The sequence below is a fragment of the Neoarius graeffei genome, chromosome 10, assembly GCF_027579695.1.
Source record: "Neoarius graeffei isolate fNeoGra1 chromosome 10, fNeoGra1.pri, whole genome shotgun sequence".
NCBI lineage: Eukaryota > Metazoa > Chordata > Actinopteri > Siluriformes > Ariidae > Neoarius > Neoarius graeffei.
This window is the reverse complement of record NC_083578.1, coordinates 12,691,834-12,715,452: the sequence shown is the minus strand read 5'-3', so window position 1 is coordinate 12,715,452 and position 23,619 is coordinate 12,691,834. Positions and strand designations below refer to the sequence as shown.

The window sequence follows — 23,619 nt, the reverse complement described above, 5'->3', positions numbered from 1 at the left end:
TTCAGTTTGTAATCAAATCCCGGCTGTCAAAACGTCCACGATTTTCTCCTTTTAACTTCCAGAGCAGCCAGATTTTAAAACATCTGGGTGAGCTAGATATTTCAGGTAAAAGAAATCTGCCGTTTTAAAAATGGCCTGGACTAGAAAGGTCAAAAATCAAAATTTTAGGATGTGAAGGGATTTCGCAAACTGATGCACAGATGGATGTGCATCCTGTAAAATAAATAAATAAATAAATAAAATGGATGGATGGAATTTGGTATTCAAACGCTGAAATAAACGTTTGCTCTAATCCAACATTAGATTTAATTTCATTCAACAAATTAAATTTTATTGAGTTCATAAATTTTGTACGAGTGTGTGATTTCTTACATCATATCCTCTGAGGACGGCCAGGTGGAAGGACAGCAGCTGGAGTGGGATGACGCTGAGGATCCCCTGCAGGCAGTCCACGCAGTGCGGCACTTTAATAGTACGGCTCGAGTTCTTTATGGTCTCGTAGTCGTCCTGGTCACAGATCACTATGGGACGACCCTGAAGGCACAACACGATTCACACTCGCTGATCACAGAACTCCTAAGCTAAGATGTAATCTGGTGAATTCAACTGAGTGCAAAACCTAAAAAGATAAGTGGTTTACAATCCATCTACGATCATTAGTGTATCCTGGAATAAAAGAACAATCCACAACATAAACCCACAGCCTTCCTGGACTCCAGAGCTGCCCTTGAGCAAGGTACCTGACCCCTGACTGCTCTCCGGGCGCTCTGGTGTGGCTGCCCACTGCTCGGAGTGTGTGCGTGTGTTCACTGCTTCAGATGGGTTAAATGCAGAGGATGAATTTCACTGTGCTTGAAGTGTGCATATGACAAATAAAGGTTTCTTCTTCTTCTTCTGCTTTCCTGGGGTGAAGCTTCCTCAGTTGACCTCAGTTGACCTGGTCTGCAGTGATGCATGGAGGAGTCTGTGTTGAAGTGGGGGAGGAGGAGAAAGGGGCTGCTGCGATGACTGGGGGGAGGTGTGTTGAGGGAAGAAGGAGAGATGGCTGCAATGAGGGGGAGGGGAGGGGGGATGTGGGCTGGTTGAACCGGTTGAAGAAGTCATTCAGCTCGTTCGCCCTCTCCACTGTCCCCCCTACGACTCTGGTCTTTGTGTTGTGGCCTGTGATGGTTTTCACACCTTCCCAGACCTCCCTCATGCTGTTCTCCTTCAGCTTCTGCTCCACCTTTCTCCTGTAGCTGTCCTTAGCTTCCCTCACGCAGCGTTTCACCTCCTGCTGTGCTGCTTTCATCGCCTCCCTGTCCCTGCTCCTGAAGGCGGCCTTCTTCCTGTTGAGGACAGCTTTGACTTCCTGTGTTACTCATGGCTTGTTATTAGGGTAACACCGGACAGTCTTAGGCTACATCCACACGACAACGGCAGCGAGATGTTATTTAAAAATATATCGCGTCCAAATGGACAACGATCAGTAAAATACCAGGTCCATATGGCAACGCAACGCTTGCTGAAAACAATGCAATACGCATGCCACACCTCTAGGGGCGCTGTAAGACGGTCCCTTCGGAGACACCAGAACAATAGAAGAAGTAAGGACGCATGCGCATAAACTATTATGCGCGAGACTTCATATTAGCCACAAAGTCAGGAAAATCTGTTCGTAAAATTACATTATAATGACCAAATACAATGAAAAGTATTTTTCCAGTCTCACCTGTGAAAGGTAATCCCATGTGATCTCGTTTGGACGGCAAACCTGTTGGTACAGTTAAACGCAGCTAATCTTTATTCTCCGCTTTGACCTTTCCAATATGGCGGCGAGGATGACGTATGATTCTATGCGGAAGGCGGCGTCTTTAATGGTCCGGAATAAATTGAATGCTACACGTTGATGGATTAATTTGTTGTTTCTCACCTGTGAAAGGTAATCCCATGTGATCTCGTTTGGACGGTAAACCTGTTGGTACAGTTAAACGCAGCACATGAATCTTTATTCTCCGCTTTGACCTATCCAATATGGCGGCGAGGATGCTACACGTTGATAGATTAATTTGCTTTTCTACGCCCTTTTTGAGGAATGTATTGTAGGACTAAAACCAACATCTGAAGAGGTGAGATCGCTCCTTTTTTTCCCTATTTTTGCTGGCGGGATTGACTCTGCCCTAAGGGCGGAGTCTCTCTCTCTCTCTCTTTGCACCATTACACAATAAATATTCACAGTGAAAATATTTTGTAAGCGCGTTTCATGAACCAAGTTATAGGATTTGTTGACAACTCGCATCGAGTTCGTTACACTTCTACCCGGCGTGAAGCACTCACAGTCATGTGGTTGTGACGTCATCGTAAACAAATCCGTTCTACTCATCCAGACGACTTCACAATGGCAACGTTGCCAGATCTTTCCACTCTGGAACCCGTTCTCAAAAAGATTGCGTTTTGGGCACCCAAAACGCCGGTGCCGTGTGGACGCCAGGCCTAAACGATAAGCAATTGTATCGGAGTCACCTGAATCCGTTGCCGTGTGGACAGGGCCTTAGTGGGGGAGACCACGTCTGCACAGAAGTTAAGGTAATCCGTCAGACAGTGTGTCAGGCCCCTCTATGTCCTCACAGTGTGGGCTAAGCAGCACATCCCAGTCCGTGGTGTCATAACCGTCTCTGAGGGCATCTTTTTACAATTCAGGGGACCACCTCCTGATGGAGCTAGTTGTTGCAGGCTGCCTTTGGATCGGGGGGTGTACTTCGGCTGTAGATGAACCAGGTTGTGGTCAGACTTCCCTAGTGGGGGGAGGAAATATTAGCATACAGCAAGTCAATTGTCCTGTTGTTCCTTGTTGGACAATCCACAACCTGGTAAAAAGCAGCCAAAGTAGAGTCCAAAGTAGCGTGATTAAAGTCCCCAGAAATGATCATAAATGCCTCAGGGTGCGGTGTCTGCAGCCTTGCTGTGACAGAGTGAATCCTCTGACACGCAACGGCTGCGTCTGCCCTCGGAGGGATGTAAATACAGATGGTGATCACGTGACTGAACTCCCTCGGCAGATCATAAATGCATTCACAATTATGTCAGTGGAAGATCTTGGCAAAGATAGTAAAACGTGTGTGTGTGTGTGTGTACCTGTCTTGCTACCACTTGCTGGAGAGCATTTTGGCACTTGACGTACGTGTGATCCCTCATGATGATCATGATAACAGGCATGAGTTTATCCACCAGAGCCAGAGGGCCGTGCTTCAGCTCTCCTGCCAAGATGCCCTCCGAGTGCATGTAGGTGATCTCTTTAATTTTCTGAAATTACACACACAAACAGGCCCTGTTCACACTACAGCTTGCGATGGGTTTGTGAATACTTGGCGATGAAAAATTGGTAGAATCGCCACCAATCGTGCAACACACAGCAAACGTTCTCCAAGCTACTTCGCGTTTTTTGGTGCATCTCCGGCGCCTCGTGAGTGGCCAAAAACATCGCAAAAATTTCAGTGCATACATTGAAATTTGGTGCCGACGTTTTCATCGGCAAACTACTTCGTCGGAATACTCGCAGATGGGTTTGGGAATATTTCCCGAAGCTCGGGGAACCTTCTTTGAGACTCTTGAGATGTATTGGTCTCAAATCCATGTCCCCGACGCTCGCGGGAGCCTCATCAACACAGTGCCTAACCTTCACGGAGGCTTAAAAAGTGCATTTATATTCAGTCACCCTTCGGAGTGCATTGTGTGCGTGCTTGGGGCTCGGTCATTATGGGAAACACCTGATGCTGATTTGAGCGCAATCAGCATGCGCATACAAGGACACTGCTTTTAGAGACTTTATAAGTATTCTGTCAGGTATGTAGAAGTAGACGGGTCTACAGTAAGTGTTTATTAGCAGGCGTGACATTTACTAAAACAAAACCAAACCGAAAGCAGAGTCATAAACATGGCTAGAAACAAACGTGACAGTGATGATGATAACGCCTCACAAAGCCTCTGTGTCCTTATATGCGTGTGCTGACTGCACTCAAATCAGCATCAGGTGTTTCGCATAACGACCGGGTCCTGTGAGCGTGCGAAGGCGTGACTGTCAAGTGTTCGCCTGCTACGTGAAGACAACTTTTAGCTCGCCTGTATGTCGCCATGCATCGCCACCAAAACGCCTCATTTTCTTCGATAACCCATCACAAAGCATCGCAAGCTGCAGCGTGACCCGAGTTTAAAATTCTAAATAACAGGTCTACACTATAATAATAAAAAAACTGATTATGGAAGAGGAGTAAAATTCTGATAGAAGAGAAACATGCTCTCTCTCTCAAAGCAAACTTGACAAGAGGAAAAGGAAGTGCCATTAACATTCTAAAAACAATTTTATAAGGCTAATTTAAACAAAGCCACTGTCCCCATGAGACCAAGTACAATTTCCTTCCGAGCCCAAACACAGAGAAGACTCAACAGGTCTGACACAGTATGTTGTGCAACTTTAAAAGGACAGCGATGTCACATGAGAGGAAAGTCACGAGTTGTTTTTGGGCTGGAGGACACATTTTTGTGGGATGAGCTGCCGAATGAGCACATGCACACTAGCTACTCTTCCCTGTGGTGTAACAAACACACTCAACTACATGTATACAAAAATCAACAATATCATTCTTTATTAAAATAACGTGCATGACCGACTCTTCGTAACATCACAAAGGACTGAAGGGTTAAGCTTCTCTCGATCAACGTAAAGTCACAACTGAAACTAATTATGTGCTGCATGTCATGACCGCACTGTTTGGAAAGCGTTGCCGGGAAGAATTAAGGAAGTCATCGGTATTCTGGGTTAGCGTGAGAATGATAAGCCGCCTGTCTGGTCATCAATGCTGAATGAGAATGAACACTAACAGGAAGGAGAGAGGGATGTGGAGAGGAAACAGTGAGAGGGGGAGAGGGAAATGAAGAAAAGGTGCAGTTGCAGTCTCACCAGCGCCCCCTCCAGGCAGGTGGCGTAGTGGTAGCCTCGGCCCATGATGAGCACGCTTTTCTGCTGGTAGAGCTCGGTGGCCAGCTTCTGGATCTCATCATCCAGACTCAGCACCTCCTTTATCAGATCTACACAGAGATGGTGAAGAAGAGCACAATGAATTTGTTTGTTTCATCCTCCCCTTAAAAGAATGAACGAATAAATTGATTAATAAAGCCAAAGTCTATATTAAAATTAAAGCGCATTTATTTACTTACGTATTTATTTTTGCCCAAAGACTTTATTAGCACTATACAGGACCAGTGAAATATTTGTATACCCCTGCTCATTCATAGTTTTTCTGTATTTTGATTATTTTCTACATTGTAGAACAATGCTGAAGAAGACATCAGAACTCCAACCCCAATTCCAAAAAAGTTGGGACAAAGTACAAATTGTAAATAAAAACGGAATGCAATAATTTACAAATCTCAAAAACTGATATTGTATTCACAATAGAACAGACAACATATCAAATGTCGAAAGTGAGACATTTTGAAATTTCATGCCAAATATTGGCTCATTTGTAATTTCATGACAGCAACACATCTCGAAAAAGTTGGGACAGGGGCAATAAGAGGCTGGAAAAGTTAAAGGTACAAAAAAGGAACAGCTGGAGGACCAAATTGCAACTCATTAGGTCAATTGGCAATAGGTCATTAACATGACTGGGTATAAAAAGAGCATCTTGGAGTGGCAGCGGCTCTCAGAAGTAAAGATGGGAAGAGGATCACCAATCCCCCTAATTCTGCGCCGACAAATAGTGGAGCAATATCAGAAAGGAGTTCGACAGTATAAAATTGCAAAGAGTTTGAACATATCATCATCTACAGTGCATAATATCATCAAAAGATTCAGAGAATCTGGAAGAATCTCTGTGCGTAAGGGTCAAGGCCGGAAAACCATACTGGGTGCCCGTGATCTTCGGGCCCTTAGACGGCACTGCATCGCATACAGGCATGCTTCTGTATTGGAAATCACAAAATGGGCTCAGGAATATTTCCAGAGAACATTATCTGTGAACACAATTCACCGTGCCATCCGCCGTTGCCAGCTAAAACTCTATAGTTCAAAGAAGAAGCCGTATCTAAACACGATCCAGAAGCGCAGACGTCTTCTCTGGGCCAAGGCTCATTTAAAATGGACTGTGGCAAAGTGGAAAACTGTTCTGTGGTCAGACGAATCAAAATTTGAAGTTCTTTATGGAAATCAGGGACGCCGTGTCATTCGGACTAAAGAGGAGAAGGACGACCCGAGTTGTTATCAGCGCTCAGTTCAGAAGCCTGCATCTCTGATGGTATGGGGTTGCATTAGTGCGTGTGGCATGGGCAGCTTACACATCTGGAAAGACCCCATCAATGCTGAAAGGTATATCCAGGTTCTAGAGCAACATATGCTCCCATCCAGACGATGTTTCTTTCAGGGAAGACCTTGCATTTTCCAACATGACAATGCCAAACCACATACTGCATCAATTACAGCATCATGGCTGCGTAGAAGAAGGGTCCGGGTACTGAACTGGCCAGCCTGCAGTCCAGATCTTTCACCCATAGAAAACATTTGGCGCATCATAAAACGGAAGATACGACAAAAAAGACCTAAGACAGTTGAGCAACTAGAATCCTACATTAGACAAGAATGGGTTAACATTCCTATCCCTAAACTTGAGCAACTTGTCTCCTCAGTCCCCAGACGTTTACAGACTGTTGTAAAGAGAAAAGGGGATGTCTCACAGTGGGAAACATGGCCTTGTCCCAACTTTTTTGAGATGTGTTGTTGTCATGAAATTTAAAATCACCTAATTTTTCTCTTTAAATGATACATTTTCTCAGTTTAAACATTTGATATGTCATCTATGTTCTATTCTGAATAAAATATGGAATTTTGAAACTTCCACATCATTGCATTCCGTTTTTATTTACAATTGTCCCAACTTTTTTGGAATCGGGGTTGTATAAAATAATATCTGGAACATATATGAAATTATGTGGTAAACAACAACAAAAAAATGTTAAAACAACATGTTTCATGGTTTAGATTCTTCAAAGCAGCCGGCGTTTACCTTGATGACGCTTTACACACTACTGGCATTATCTGAACCAGGTTCATGAGGTAGTCACCTGGAATGCTTTTCAATTAACAGATGTGCCTCGTCAAAAGTTAATTAGTGGACGAGTTTCTTGCCTTCTTAGCCCATGTTTACATTAGACCGTATCAGCGGATCATCAGATTAACGTTTTTAAAACGATTAGTGTGCACACAGCAACACCAATACACGATTCGCGTGCACACAGCAACGCCAATACACGGATACGCTCGGCTCCGCAGGCATCCTGCGCTCCAAATCACTCCGCCCTGAACAGCGAGTGCCCTCTGGAGGGTGCGCACTCCGGCCCTGCGCAGCTCACAGAGCACGCGAGTGAAGTGAACAAGCTGTGATTTGGGACTGAGCCGCTGTGTGTGTGTGATCCTACCGCATATCACTTACCACTTGCAAGTGGAAGGATGGCAAGCCTAAAGACAATCATAACTACACAATGGGCAGTATTTGCATCAGTATTTGCAGTATTTTCATACTTTTATACTCTTTAATGAAAGGTGATACAAGGCGGAAGTCCGCGCCGTTTTTCAGCAGTCGCGTCACATGACCAACGCCAGCGAATCAGGAAGGTGGATGTCACAGTGACGTTGTCCAATGATGACGCCAGCTAGAGCTCAGCACAGCGTATCCGCATATTCTCAATGTTTACACAGCACCGGACCAGACACGATCTGGATTGAATACGTGGACCCTGGCGGATTCCCGTTTCCCGGCGTTTCCAGGCGGTTTAATGTAAACGGACAGTGCATCCGCGAAGAAAACGAGACAGATACGGTCTAATGTAAACTTGGCCTTAATGTGTTTGAGATCAAATGAAGTAAATACCTCTAATTCAACACCCCAACTGTAGTAATCCATATTATGTCAAGAACCGCTTGAGTAAAGAGAAACGACATCCATCATTACTTTAAGACAGCTAAAAAAAAAAATGTCTAAAGTCCTTCCCGCACCATATGGCGCATTTGGGCGGTGCCGATCTCCGTTTCTGTAGCCCTCGGCCTCTTACACAGCTAGGGTTACAGTGGGGGGCTGGTCCTCTGGTAACCGTGAGAGTTTGACTCCCTACTTGCATCTGTATTGCAGCACGCCTTGCCAGATGGCCATTTTTACGATGGTCTTTGGTATGACCCGACTGCGAGTAGAACTCGTGATCTCCCACCTGAGAGGCGGATGTGCTAACCACTAGGCCAACTCTACTTTAAGACATGAAGTGACTTATTTAATAAAAATAAAGAAAAAACCCTGAATTAGGAGGAGTGTCCAAACTTTTGACTGGTATTGTATGAAGTTGCATTTTTTTGGACTATTAAAACCTCTCCACTACTCTGGTCAACCATAACATTACAGCCACTGACCGGTGAGGTGACAACATTGTCATGATTATCTCATTACAATGGCACCTGTCAAGCAGTACAGGCAGCAAGTGAACAGACAGTTCTCAAAGTTGAGGTGTTGAAAGCAGGAAAAATGGGCAAGCGTAAGGATCTGAGTGACTTTGACAAGGGTCAAATTGTGATGGCTAGTCAATGAGGTCAGAGCATCTCCAAAACAGCAGGTCTTGTGGGGTGTTCCTGTGGTCCAAGGATGGACAACTAGTGAACCGGCGACAGGATCGCAGGCTCCCAAGGCTCGTTGATGAATGAGGGGAGTGAAGATTAGCCTGTCTGGTCTGATCCCACACAAGAGCTACTGTGGCATAAATTGCTGATAAAGTTAATGCTGGCTGTGATAGAAAGGAGTCTGAACACACAGTGCATCACAGCTTGCTGTGCTGCATATGGGGCTGAGTAGCTGCACGCCAGTCAGAGTGCCCAGGCTGACCCCAGTTCACCACCTACAGTACCAACAGGCACATGAGCATCAGAACTGGACCATGGAGCAATGGAAGAAGGATTATTAAACAGATGATCTTCTCACCAGGACTCGAGCCATATTTGCATGTGGTTCCCAACTGGTGTGGTGAAGGTGACGACGTGTCTCCTTTGTTGAAACTCCTGTAACTGCCAATCCATGATGAAATTTGTAACTCTCCCATCAATAGTCGGTGTGTTTACAGTTGTATCATTACCATAGCAACCAACATACAGTTTAAATGCCAGCAAATGTGACTACAGTCCAAACAAATAATTTTCAATGTGGCACTCGGTGTCTAAGAACTGTGAGAGACTCGTTATATTTTCCTCCTCCACTGCTGGAAACATAAATCCTCACACAATGGCATAAAAATAAAAAAGACCGTCGGAAAAGTTCCCATGATCTTCTCCTGAATTTTCCCATTAAAAAGTATGAGTGCTGCAAGTTGCCAATGACAATAACTGTGTAAAAAATGCTGCCTCGCTTTGTTCCCATCCATTCCATCTTATGCTAATGTGAAAAGTAGACGTTTCTACTGAGCTACAAAGCCAGACTTAAAACCCAATACTGGTCTAGGATGAAAACTTGAGGATTTTTCCTTTTGATATTCGATCAATCGAAAAAAAAAAAAAAAAGAGGACTGAAGGAAAGCACTTGTGCCAAAATAAACACAAATAATATTAAAAAAACAAATAAATAGCCAACTGGAAATATTTTCTTTGATGCACGGAATTTCTCTCTCTTGCTCACACACACCCACACACACAGCTGTTATTGACAGCATCAGCAGTTTTGTGTCTAATGAGAAAAGTGAGTTACAGTGTAGGAGGAGCACCACTGCACTGCCAACACATTCCTGAAACCGTGTGTGTGTGTGTGTGTGTGTGTGTGTGTGTGTGAGAGAGACAGAGACACAGACAGATCGACAGACAGGGCACTGAAGTCTTCCCATCAGTTACTTGTGGTCCAGTAGAGGATTCCAACAGAAACTGTCAGAGCTGCAGACAGACACACACACACGCACGCACCTCCCCGAGGACAGATATGACCCATCAGCGGCATGAGGTCAGTGTCCTGAGATCACCACAACTCTCATAACTAAAAGGAAATCTCGTTTGGCTCTTTTTTTTTTTTTAAATCATGTTTTTCTCAAATAAAAGCCAAATAGCATGCAGAAACCATGGGGAACTCTAACTCTCAGAAAGGGCTAAACAACTGCACACACACACTATTATTACGACACCCATGCCAAATCTTTTTTCTCTAATTTAATAAACAGCATTAATGGCAACACTAGACTGATGTGGTGATCTGTTTTGGGTAAAGGGGTTTCAATCTAATCCGACAATTTACACGAAGTCAGTGGAGAAAGCGCCACAGGAGTGTGAAGTTAACCTACCTAATGGCACGTTCAGAATGACCAGCTGTTCATCAATTGCAGTAGTCAAAACTTAAGGCTTCAGTGTACGCCATGCAGGGGTGACGTTTGGCCAACTTCGACAAACAATACGATGTTATTTTTGAGCAGATGGTCATTATACAGAGGCATGGTCAGGCGGAAAGAAACCAACCACAAAAAAACAAAAACCCTACCAACCAACCAAAAAAAACCCAAACAAACAAAAAAAGCCATGGATGAACACGTTACATGACCAAACCGACTTCTTGTTATGGGGTAAGACGCTTGGCTCAAGGGGCGCGAAGACGGCGCTTGGCTCAAGGGGCGCGAAGACGGCGCTTGGCTCAAGGGGCGCGAAGACGGCGCTTGGCTCAAGGGGCCCGAAGACGGCGCTTGGCTCAAGGGGCCCGAAGACGGCGCTTGGCTCAAGGGGCCCGAAGACGGCGCTTGGCTCAAGGGGCCCGAAGACGGCTCTTGGCTCAAGGGGCGCGAAGACGGCGCTTGGCTCAAGGGGCCCGAAGACGGCGCTTGGCTCAAGGGGCCCGAAGACGGCGCTTGGCTCAAGGGGCGCGAAGACGGCGCTTGGCTCAAGGGGCGCGAAGACGGCGCTTGGCTCAAGGGGCGCGAAGACGGCGCTTGGCTCAAGGGGCGCGAAGACGGCGCTTGGCTCAAGGGGCGCGAAGACGGCGCTTGGCTCAAGGGGCGCGAAGACGGCGCTTGGCTCAAGGGGCGCGAAGACGGCGCTTGGCTCAAGGGGCGCGAAGACGGCGCTTGGCTCAAGGGGCGCGAAGACGGCGCTTGGCTCAAGGGGCGCGAAGACGGCGCTTGGCTCAAGGGGCCCGAAGACGGCGCTTGGCTCAAGGGGCCCGAAGACGGCGCTTGGCTCAAGGGGCCCGAAGACGGCGCTTGGCTCAAGGGGCCCGAAGACGGCGCTTGGCTCAAGGGGCCCGAAGACGGCGCTTGGCTCAAGGGGCCCGAAGACGACTCTTGGCTCAAGGGACCCGAAGACGACTCTTGGCTCAAGGGACCCGAAGACGACTCTTGGCTCAAAGGACCCGAAGACGACTCTTGGCTCAAGGGACCCGAAGACGGCGCTTGGCTCAAGGGACCCGAAGACGACTCTTGGCTCAAGGGACCCGAAGACGGCTCTTGGCTCAAGGGACCCGAAGACGGCTCTTGGCTCAAGGGACCCGAAGACGACTCTTGGCTCAAGGGACCCGAAGACGACTCTTGGCTCAAGGGACCCGAAGACGACTCTTGGCTCAAGGGACCCGAAGACGACTCTTGGCTCAAGGGACCCGAAGACGACTCTTGGCTCAAGGGACCCGAAGACGACTCTTGGTTTAAAGGATCGAACCAGGGTTCCAAGTCAGGTTCGTCTCGAGGTTTCTTCCTTATGTCATCTCGAGGAGTTTTTCCTCACCACTGACTTGTTCATTAGGAATCTAAATCTACATCTGGATTTCAGTGAAGCCGTTTTGTGACATCTTTTATTAAAAGCACTAATAAAATCAAAACAAACTAAATTAAGTTTGTGATCTTTTACGGTTTCATTTTCAGGAGAAAAGTACATGTGCACACTCTTGAATCAAAATGGTGATGCTGACACCAAGCAATTAGTGAAAACAAACATCAGGACTGAAATGGCTTCCCCCTCTGGCTGACCTTCTCATAAGCCTGATTGAATTCAGTGCCGGTGCCTTTTGACGAAAACTTTTTCAGCTTCCAAAAGCCAGCGGGATTCTAAAAACCTCAAACATAAATTTGAAATGCACCGTGTTCAAGGTAGCGGCTATTAATCTCTCCAAATGACGTGTGTATGTAAGAGAAAGACGGAGAGAATGTAAGACAGTGTTTACCTGGCAGCACTCTGAGGCCCTGAATGATCTCCCGCCTCCTGGGCTGCATGGAGATTCTGTCCGAGCACATGAGCAAGGCGAACATGACGAGGGCCACAAATTGACTGGTGTATGCCTGTAAAACACACACAGCGGCTGAGTAAGTAAATATATTCACACACAACATGGTTCCTACATGCCTGTTGAACACATCTTTCCATCAATGGCCTGGTTTTTTTCCTTCGAACACAACTGTGGCCAAATCTGATTCACATACTTTCTCTTACACACACACACACACACGCGCGCGCACACACACACACACACACACACACACACACACACACACACACACACACACACACACACACACTCTCTCTCTCCTGGCTGAAAATACTTCTGATAAACAGATAATCTGGGAAAAAAATAAAAGAAACAAACACTGGATACTTGAGCTTTGTATGACGGGGTGGAAGTTACTGCTACAACTCTAACAGTTAACAAGAAACTGCAAAGCACAAAGTCCTGAAGATTTTCTTCTGGAGGAAAACTTATTGACACTGAAGACTCCTTCCATGAATGTTACACAAACATCTACTCACCTATCTATTTCTGGTAAAGTAGTAGAGATACGGTAAGTCGAGATTAGATTGAAAGATTTTCCCCTAAGTAACTTCTGTACAAACTTTCTAACCCACATAACATATGGTTTGGTCATCATCTTCCTCCTACTCATCATCAGTCCTCAGAGCCCGTCCTTTATTCTCTCATGCACACACGGATATATTTTATTCTCTTTTGGATTTTACAATCTCTACTTGGCTATTTGATTTAACACAATTCCACGCCAAGGAAAGGGGAAAAACAAAAACACTGCAGATGGTACGAGAGCGATCTGAGAGCACCATATCCCCCGTTGGCAACTGCGCCATAACTCTGGTAAAATGCGACCGAATTTAACTAGATTACAATATGCGTACTACCGAAATATAACAAAGAATCCTGCCAAGTTTTGTGGAATTCCTCCAAAAATTGAGAGAGGAGTTGATTTCAGAAGGTAAGCACCCTTCCTGGGACGGACGGACGGACGGACGGACGGACAGACAGACATCGCCATGACATAATCCCCCTTCGGGCCTTTCGGCCAGCGGGGGATAAAAACTTTTTGCCAAATTACACAAAATTCCTCCAAAAGTTGTGAGGGAAGTTGATTTCAGAAAGCAAGTACACCTTGATGAAATTGCCAAAGTACAAGTTTGTTAATAATCAAGGGCATAACTCTGGTAAAATTTACCCAAATTAAATGAAATTTCAATATGTGTATAACGGTTATACAACAAAGCCTTTCGCCAAGTTTGGTGAAATTCCTTTACAAATTGTGAGAGGAGTTGATTTCAGAAGGTGAGCACCCTTCCCGGGACGGACGGACGAACGGAAATCACCACGACGTAATCCCCTTTCGGCCAGCGAGGGAGAAAAATAGGGGGAAAACTTAAATTAAAATTTTATATCAACACATTTTTAAAGACCGGCACAATTTTCCAATGTCAGCACAAATCTGCCTTGAAACATAACTGCAATTTAATACCGCAGAACATTTGAATGAATGAATGAATTTATTTTATTTCCAACATGTATAAAAAAATTTAACTATTTGTACATACAAAAGAAAGAAAACGAGAAAGTGAAAAAAAAGAATAAATGAAATAAAGAGCTAAGACGTTACAAAACACCGCACATTGTTCGAAAAAGGAGTGGGAAGAAGTACAATACTTTTTTAATTTCCCACCCCTTTTTAACTACCCCGAAATCCAAACTACATTAATCCACCTATAAAAATATATACCATATATACACTTCATGAATATCTATATACATATATAATTACAAAAATAAATATATACTACATACCATACATATACACTTCATAAATATCTATATAAATATTTAATTACAAAATTAAATATATACTACATTCATATACACTTCATAAATATCTATATAAATATATAATTACAAATATATATATATATATATATATATATATATATATATATATATATATATATACACACACACACACACACACACACTATATACCATATATACACTTCATAAATATCTATATAAATATATAATTACAAAAATAAATATCTACTACATACCTATCCCTGTAAATATGAATATATAAACTATCCCCATAAATAAATATATACCATATTCTAAGTTAGTTCTAATATAACAATCAACTCTATTCTATTTATCCCTCATCATCCTCCGTTAACATACTTCCTCTTCTATATACTTGTTTAAAAAAATTTTTTGTACCTTTTTTTAAACAGATTTTTTTCATTTACAACAACAAACCCTGAACACAAGCTGAGCCATTTGTCATCACCTAAAGCAGAAGAAATATTAGATTATGAACATGTCATTAGGCTGAAATGCTGCCAAACAAAAGCTTTTGAACACATGGAACTATTTTATCAGAGATTACACAGACTTAATCGTCTCTACACGATATTACACGACCACAATATCCAGTACTACGTACACTGCTCTGAGTTATCACTCAAAAACATGCAAGCGGCAGTTCTTTTTCTTTTCAATAAAACAGCAAGCTACGTAATTGGTTTAGTGCAGGTGCTGAACTCTCAGACAGGAATCTAAAACGCCTGGACGCTCCGCCCCTTTCCCATCTCACATGCTCTTAGGATTCATCCCTCGCTTTCTGTCAAGGTAAATGTGAAATATCATATACAGTGGCATGCAAAAGTTTGGGCACCCTTGCTGAAAATGTCTGTTACTGTGAATAATTAAGTGAGGAGAAGATGAACCGATCACCAAAAGGCATAAAGGTAAAGACGAGACATTTATTTAATATTTAATTATTTCCATCATTTACAGGTGTAAAATACCAGAAAAGGACCTAAAGCAAAAGTTTGGGCACCCTGCATGGTCAGTACTTAGTAACACCCCCTTTGGCAAGTATCACAGCTTGTAAACACTTTTTGTAGCCAGATAATAATCTTTCAGTTCTTACCTGGGGGATTTTCACACATTCGTTGTTGCAAAAGGCTTCCAGTTCTACAAGTTTCTTGGGCTGTCTTGCATGCACTGCTCTTTTGAGATCTATCCACAGATTTTCAATGATGTTTAGGTCAGGGGACTGTGAGGGCCAGGGCAAAACCTTCAGCTTGGGCCTCTTGAGGTATTCCATTGTAGATTTTGAGGTGTGTTTTGGATCATCGTCTTATTGTAGGACCCGTCCTCTTTTTAACTTCAACTTTTTTTTACAGATGGTGTGATGTTTGCTTCCAGAATTTGCTGGTATTTATTCGAATCCATGAAATGTGCCCTGTGCCACTGGCTGCAACACAACCCCAAAGCATGATCGATCCACACCCGTGCTTCAGAGTTGGAGAGGTGTTCTTTTCCTGGAATTTGGCACCCTTTTTTCTCCAAATATACCTTTGCACATTGTGGGCAAAAAGTTCTATTTTGATTTCATCAGTCCACAGGACTTGTTTCCAAAATGCATCAGGCTTATTTAGATGTTCATTTGCAAACTTCAGACACTGAATTTTGTGGCTAGGACGCAGGAACGGTTTTCTTCTGATGACTCTCCCATGAAGGTCACGTTTGTTCAGGTGTCGCTGCATAGTAGAACAGTGCACCACCACTCCAGGGTCTGCTAAATCTTTCTGAAGGTCTTTTGCAGTCAAACAGGGGTTTTTATTTGCCTTTCTAGCAATCCAACGAGCAGTTCTTTCAGAAAGTTTTCTTCATCTTCCAGACCTCACCTTCTGTTAACTGCCATTTCTTAATAACATTACGATCTGAGGAAACGGCTACCTGAAAACACTTTGCTACGTTCTTGTAGCCTTCTCCTGCTTTGTGAGCATCAATTATTTTATTATTCAGAATGAGAGGGAGTTGCTTAGAGGAGCCCATGGCTGTTGATTTTAGGGACAAGTTTGAGGAGTCAGAGAATTTATACAGCTTTGAAATCTGCATCATCTGACCTTTCCTAACGAAGAATTTGAACAAGCCACAGCTCGATAAGCTAATTAAGGTCTGGAACCTTGGTAAAAGTTACCTGGGAACTCAAATATATTGGGGTGCCCAAACTTTCGCATGGTGTTCCTTTTCTTTTTTCACTCTCCAATTGTACAAAACAAAAATAATACACACATCCTGCATAAAATGCTGAAAAGAAATGTCTCGTCTTTACTTTTATGCCTTTTGGTGATCAGTTCATCTTCTGCTCACTTAACTATTCACAGTAACAGGCATTTTCAGCAAGGGTGCCCAAACTTTTGCATGCCACTGTACATCTCCACATTCACTGGATATGAGCAATCGTGCGCGCTGATTGGCGACTCTACTACTAGGATATCAGTTCATATACCGTGAGTAGAGAAAAACAAAATGGTGGAGCTTGTTGTTGAACCAACTGAGGATGAAATAAAAAACTACTCAAAGACAAAACCCCAAAAAATGCAAAAAAAAAAAAAAAAGCAACAAAATATGGAATGAAAATATTTGATGGTAGGAACATATCGTTTTTTATTTTCAAGAATGATTATTATAGCATTTTTTACAAATTGCTCTCATCATTTCACTGGTTTGTTTACATCCTAAGCGGAAATGATTTTGTTGGACGTTTTGTACAAAGTCTTTATTTATCAAATTTGAAAAAAAAAAATACTGCACAGTTTCTCAAAATCCAGTGAATGTGGATAGAATAAAGCAGTTATTCCACTCAATCTCGTCGTACATGGCTTATAGCCAACTCGGTGCTACGCGCTTCGTGGCTATCAGCTCGTGTACGACTTGATTTTGTGGAATAACTGTTTAGATATATATATTAGTGTACCATGATAAACATTTCTGATAAAATCAAATCCCATATCCACCCAGTTACATTCAGAAGGACTCTCTCCTAAACCTTGTGCGTGTTTTGAATCTGGAAATTAGCTGACCTCACCAAACGCACGGAACCAGAGAGGAACTCGTTATACCCCAGAACCCACAGAGAACAAGCTACATCCGATGCACACTTTAATAGCTTTCACAGGCTCAATCTGGCAACCTGGTTACCTCCAAACTCTGGGTGGGAGGATAAAGGAGGAATGGATGAATGGATTTATGCTCTCCCTGAAAGCGAGATGAGAAAGTCAGTGTGTTGTTCTGTGTGCAATCCTCAGATTGGGGGAGGCACTATAATGAGAGATGACTATTACAGATTCGTTCTACATTGTAGAGAAATACTGAAGACATCTAAACTCCTTTCTCTGAAAGAGCATATATGGAATTATGTGGTAAACAAACAAACAAACAAACAAAGTGTTAAAAAACAAAATGCTTCGTAGTTTAGATTCTTCAAAGTATCCAGCATTTACCTTGATGACGCTTTACATACTATTGGCATTATCTTAATCAGCTTCATAAGGTGGTGGCACGGTGGTGTAGTGGTTAGCGCTGTCGCCTCACAGCAAGAAGGTCCGGGTTCGAGCCCTGTGGCCGGCGAGGGCCTTTCTGTGTGGAGTTTGCATGTTCTCCCCGTGTCCGCGTGGGTTTCCTCCGGGTGCTCCGGTTTCCCCCACAGTCCAAAGACATGCAGGTTAGGTTAACTGGTGACTCTAAATTGAGCGTAGGTGTGAATGCGAGTGTGAATGGTTGTCTGTGTCTATGTGTCAGCCCTGTGATGACCTGGCGACTTGTCCAGGGTGTACCCCGCCTTTCGCCCGTAGTCAGCTGGGATAGGCTCCAGCTTGCCTGCGACCCTGTAGAACAGGATAAAGCGGCTAGAGATAATGAGATGAGATCAGCTTCATAAGGTAGTCACCTGGAATGCTTTTCAATTAACCGGTATGCCTCGTCAAAAGGTAATTAGTGGACATGTTTCTTGCCTTCTTGATGCGTTTGAGATCAAACAGTAAATAATAAAACACACAGCAAATAGCCCTATTCAACACCACAACTGTAGTAATCCATATTATGCCAAGAACTGTTCAACTACCACATCCATCGTTACTTTAAGACATGGAGTCTTCATTTTTTTTTTTTTGCCTCGCCGTATCCTAATCTGATTAAGGAATGCTTTCTGATTTTCACCAATATCTATAATTCAGTACATCTGATAGTGAAAAAGTAACTGTAGAATAATAGCAGTTTGTGATTTGCATATGAGGAAGCCGAACGTTTAAAGAAATGCCAACGCATTAAAGAAGAATATTTCTGGCGGTAAAAGAAGGAGGAGTTATAAATGTACCCGAAGCTGCAACCCTCTATTTTGTGTTGTTCCACAGTCTTGATAAAAACTCAATTTCTATGCTACATTTATTAAATGTATTCAACTCTACCTTTTCGAAATTGAAGTTGCATTTCATAAGAGATTAACTGAACTAACTTCACTGTACTATCACCGTTTGCACTACTGTTTATTCATACCGCATTTTGTATATACTGCAAACATCAAGATCATATCGTACCATTGCATATTCATATCGCACATTTGTACATACTGTAAATATCTATACATCATATCATATTATACCATTCCATACCCTGTAATTTCTGTACATTTATATTTGTGTATTACATAGTGCTGTCAAAAATGTCGCGTTATTAACTCGTTAACTTGACTCAATTTTAACGGCGATAATTTTTTTATCGCGAGATTAACGCTCTGTGACATGATGTAGGTTTTTCATAAGCTTTTGAAACTGCCAGGAACTTGGAACAGAGACTTTGCTTAGAAAAACGATAGCAGCTAGACTGTAATGCCACGCCCCGCACAGCCAGAGTCCTCTGCCCTCCCCCCAAAGAACCAGCGCGGGCAGGGCGCGCTAGTAGAGATGGGATTTATGGCTCTTTGATGGGATCCGCATCTTTGTGATCCGTTCTTTGAAAAGAGCCGTTCAAAAGACTGGCTCATTTGGCTCTTTTTAAATATTTATTCAGTTTTAAGAAGACAGCGTCTAAAGAAGCCAGATCCCTCTGAACTGTAAACTCAATGCTATCCCAGAAATCCTTCCTGTAATATGCAAATTTGTCCGCCTCCGATTGGACAGCGCGACGCATCAACAGGCAGAAAGTGTAAAAGTACAAAATGTGTTAAGTGAGCTGAAACAGTAAAGATCAGATTCAATGCAATATTTATCAACGAACAACTTAAACTTAATATAATAGTGTACTTTATATTATAATCAAGCATGTCAAGGCTACCGTCACTGTGTAACCTGTCTCTCTGATTAGAGTTGTAAACTAACTCAAGCAGTAGATCACTTCACTCATGGTTCTCTTGCTAGCCCCTGTGCTCGGCTTAGGTTTCACTTTGCAGTGGCTGTGTCAAGACGTGTTATGCTTTGCAATAAAAGAAACATTGGTACAAAGCAAACCCATTCACTTTATGCTGATAAGAGAATTACAATGGTTTTTCATGTGACAAAAATGTGCGATTAAATTGCGATTAATCGCGAGTTAACTATGACAGTCGTGACATTAATCGCTTGACAGCACTAGTATTACACTTAAGTTATTTACTGCTATGCACTTCTGGTTAGATGCAATCTGCATTTCGTTGCCTTGTACCTGTGACATGTGCAATGACCATCAAGTTGAATCTAATCTAATCTAATTATTTCATGAGCGCAAATCAAACCAAACGTGGCCTCGTATCTTCACTCTAACACACACTCATGATACCGTACATATGTGAGCTCTTGCAAAATGGATCCCATGTGGCCAGTGCTGTAATAGGTGACATCATATTCTCACAAAAGTGCTCGAGTGCTCACGGTCCTGAATAAATTGGACTTTATACTAAGCACTGACATCACCTCGTTCACACAAACACCTGTTCACGCACCCATTCCTGCATTAACGAGGTCATCCGGTAAATCCTCATCGGCTACGATGTGTTCTGAGCGGCGAATACAATCTAATAGAAGCTAATCATTACAATGTGTTTTATATGTACTATTTTACACCTGCTTCTTTATTAGATCAAATAAAACACATACTTGTTTGGAGATTCAGAACTGGATTCGGTTCGTAAATCTTATATAACTACACGATCAGTTTTGTCCTAGTTAGTGCGTGGATGTGTGTTAGAATAGAAGGACCCACCTTAGTGCTGGCCACTCCGATTTCAGGCCCGGCATTGATGTGGACGCCGCAGTCAGTCTCGCGGGAGATGGAGCTGCCCACGGTGTTGGTGATGCCCACGGTGAGGGCGCCACGCTCCTTACAGTACCGCAACGCCATCAGGCTGTCGGCTGTCTCGCCTGGACAAAAACATTTTACACTGAGTGGCCAGGTCATTTATGACTCGTATGCTGCATCACCGTCACTGATTCACATGACAGAAAGTTAATACAAGAGCAACGCTTTTGATTGGACACGTCCCGAACCTGACTGGCTAATGAAGAAGCACACATCATCCCGGAAGACTGGTGTGTTGCGATCCAGGAAGTCACTGGCCAGTTCCACCATGACAGGCAGCTCAGTTAACTCCTCCAACACCTGACGGGTCTGAAAGAAGAAAAGAAATGCAAAATAAATATCACGACTGGATTAAAACTCCCAAATGTTACTCGCCTGGTTTTCCCTTCAAACTGACAAGCATGCTCTGTTAAAGAAAATTAGTCATTTGTACGACTTTGTATGACTAGATTGAGTGTGTGTGTGTATACTCACTGCCACTCCTGCATGATAGCTGGTTCCACATGCAATAAGGATGAGCCTCCGACACCTCTGGATCTCCTTAATGTGATCTTTCAATCCTCCTAATGTCACTACACACACACAAAATCACAGAGGTGTGAAATCATCTCAGTCTGATCGGCTCCATTTTCCCTAAGGCTTCCATACCTGTCAACCCTCCCGTTTTTCCCGGGAAATCCCTTATTTTGACTTATTTCCCGCTGTCTTCCCGTTTTTTTTATTTTCCCGAAAATATCCCGTATTTTCACAATATAAAAAAGTTGGTAGGTCCAGAATTCATGACGCGCCTCTGACAGGAGTTTACAGCAGGAAGTCGGGCCATGAATTCCCGTCCCCGCCCTCTCAGGCATCAATAATTACAGAACTACGTCCGGAGGCGAGGCTGAGCAAGTGATTAGGTCCAGTGTTGCCAGATTGGGCGGTTTCAAGTGCATTTTGGCGGGTTTTGAACATATTTTGGGCTGGAAAACGTCAGCAGTATCTGGCAACACTGATTAGGTCTGAGGTGAAGATGGCGATGCTAATAGCTAAGAAAAACATTAGCCTCTCTTTCTTTGATGATTTCAACAAGTGCGTGGCTGGAATGTTCCCAGACTCTTCCATCGCAAAGAAATTTTCCATGGGGAAAACGAAAGCCTCCCAAATAATCAAAGGTAAGCTACACATGTTTACATTAAGTATGTCCTGGCTAAGACCTCATAAATAGCCTAGTGTAAACTAATTGGTGCATTAACTGTTTTATCCACTCATTGTCTATTTTATTTTCTATCTGAAACTTACCCATTTTAAATCACTCTTGGTTTAATATCTTATATTACTCTTTATCTATCTATCTATCTATCTATCTATCTATCTATCTATCTATCTATCTATCTATCTATCTATCTATCTATCTATCTATCTAGCTAGCTAGCTAGCTAGCTAGCGTTCCGAGGCCATGACTATGGTAAAACCATAATAAATTGCAATGGAATTGAATTTATTGACTGGTTATATAATGACCTTTCTTATTTTAACATAACATACGTATTTTAGCCCTTAATTTGGGAAATAACTGGTACCGCTGAAAGCAAATAAAAATAAATGTATAGTTTATTCACAAATGCACTCTATAAACCATAAGCATATTGAGTTTGGGTCTTGGCTATCACCAACATGCACCAGAGTACAGGAAATCACAAATACTAGATAGAAAATTGCCCCCCATTCAACTACACACCCACTTTTGGTGAAGGGTATGACTTTCCGAAATTTTCCCTTATTTTGAGTTAAAAATCTGGGAAATATCCCTTTTTTTCAAACCTCAAAGTTGACAGGTATGGAGGTTTCTAAGAAAGAAAATCCATCCTTCATCTTCACTCACACCGTCTCACCTGTGTTGTCGTCGAAGTTCACTCTGCCTCTCATGGTGTTGACGACAGATTCTGGTTGCTCGAAGATCTCCTTCTGCATGAAGGAGCTGAAATTACCTGGGCACAGGTGTGAAAAGAAAGCCGCAGGTAAGCCCAATATAAAAACAACAACAACAACAAAACCCCACATCCTTGATTGTTCTGATTCATGCTGTTGTTAGAAAACTGATGCGCAATCAGAGGACTGTATTCAGGCTCAGAGTCCCAAAAGTTATGTCAGTATTATCAGAGTAGTTCAAGCTTTCCTTTAAGCCTGAGGAAAAAAAAACAAAAAAAAAAAAACAAGAGTGCTCTGAGAGCACAATACGCCTCACTGGTAAGTCTGCCTTAAAGTGCCATTCCACCATTGGATGTATTCTTTGGCATAAAATACAATATATTTTGACAACATATATAAATGGTATCACTAGATACAGAAATCTTTTAGCTTCAAAATGATATATCAAGGCGGCACGGTGGTGTAGTGGTTAGCGCTGTCGCCTCACAGCAAGAAGGTCCTGGGTTTGAGCCCCGTGGCCGGCGAGGGCCTTTCTGTGCGGAGTTTGCATGTTCTCCCCGTGTCCGCGTGGGTTTCCTCCGGGTGCTCCGGTTTCCCCCACAGTCCAAAGACATGCAGGTTAGGTTAACTGGTGACTCTAAATTGACCGTAGGTGTGAATGTGAGTGTGAATGGTTGTCTGTGTCTATGTGTCAGCCCTGTGATGACCTGGCGACTTGTCCAGGGTGTACCCCGCCTTTCGCCCGTAGTCAGCTGGGATAGGCTCCAGCTTGCCTGCGACCCTGTAGAAGGATAAAGCGGCTAGAGATAATGAGATGAGATGATATGATATATCAAACATAATTTTTTGACAACGAAAAGTATATTAATTTTGCGACCAAAGTCACCTACCCTTTTAATTTCCGCGCGTGATGTCATCGGCAGGTTCCCCTTCTTGTGTACCACGTGACGTGGCACATATCAGCAATGGCGGATAGAACGCGATAAAAATAATACCAATAAATCTAGCTAATACCAATAAATCTAGCTAACTGAAAGATTAACTCAAAATTTTTCGCAATTTTTTTGGCCCCCATATACGAGGAGAAATGACTCTCTCACTTTGGGGGTTTCCTGGTCTAAAAATAGACCGACACGTGGTACACAAGAAGGGGAACCTGCCGATGACATCACGTTTCACTACCGTGCGGAAATTAAAAGGGTAGGTGACTTTGGTCGCAAAATTAATATACTTGTCGTTGTCAAAAAATTATGCTTGATATATCATTTTGAAGCTAAAAGATTTCTCTGTCTAGTCATGTCATAAAATA

The 23,619-nt window shown here is 43.1% G+C and overlaps 1 protein-coding gene across 1 annotated transcript in view; it reads right to left on the bottom strand.

Annotated features, from left to right (window-relative positions):
• gfpt1 (glutamine--fructose-6-phosphate transaminase 1) overlaps nt 1-23,619 on the bottom strand; it is an 80,694-nt gene that overhangs the window by 5,677 nt on the left and 51,398 nt on the right. Inside the window, exons 11-18 of the mRNA XM_060931312.1 lie at nt 22,274-22,369; nt 20,874-20,971; nt 20,588-20,708; nt 20,304-20,461; nt 12,189-12,303; nt 4,937-5,064; nt 3,115-3,282; nt 373-534 (exon numbers count right to left, since the gene is read on the bottom strand). Coding sequence (XP_060787295.1) covers nt 373-534; nt 3,115-3,282; nt 4,937-5,064; nt 12,189-12,303; nt 20,304-20,461; nt 20,588-20,708; nt 20,874-20,971; nt 22,274-22,369 — 1,046 coding nt within the window. The remainder of the gene's footprint in view (nt 1-372; nt 535-3,114; nt 3,283-4,936; nt 5,065-12,188; nt 12,304-20,303; nt 20,462-20,587; nt 20,709-20,873; nt 20,972-22,273; nt 22,370-23,619) is intronic.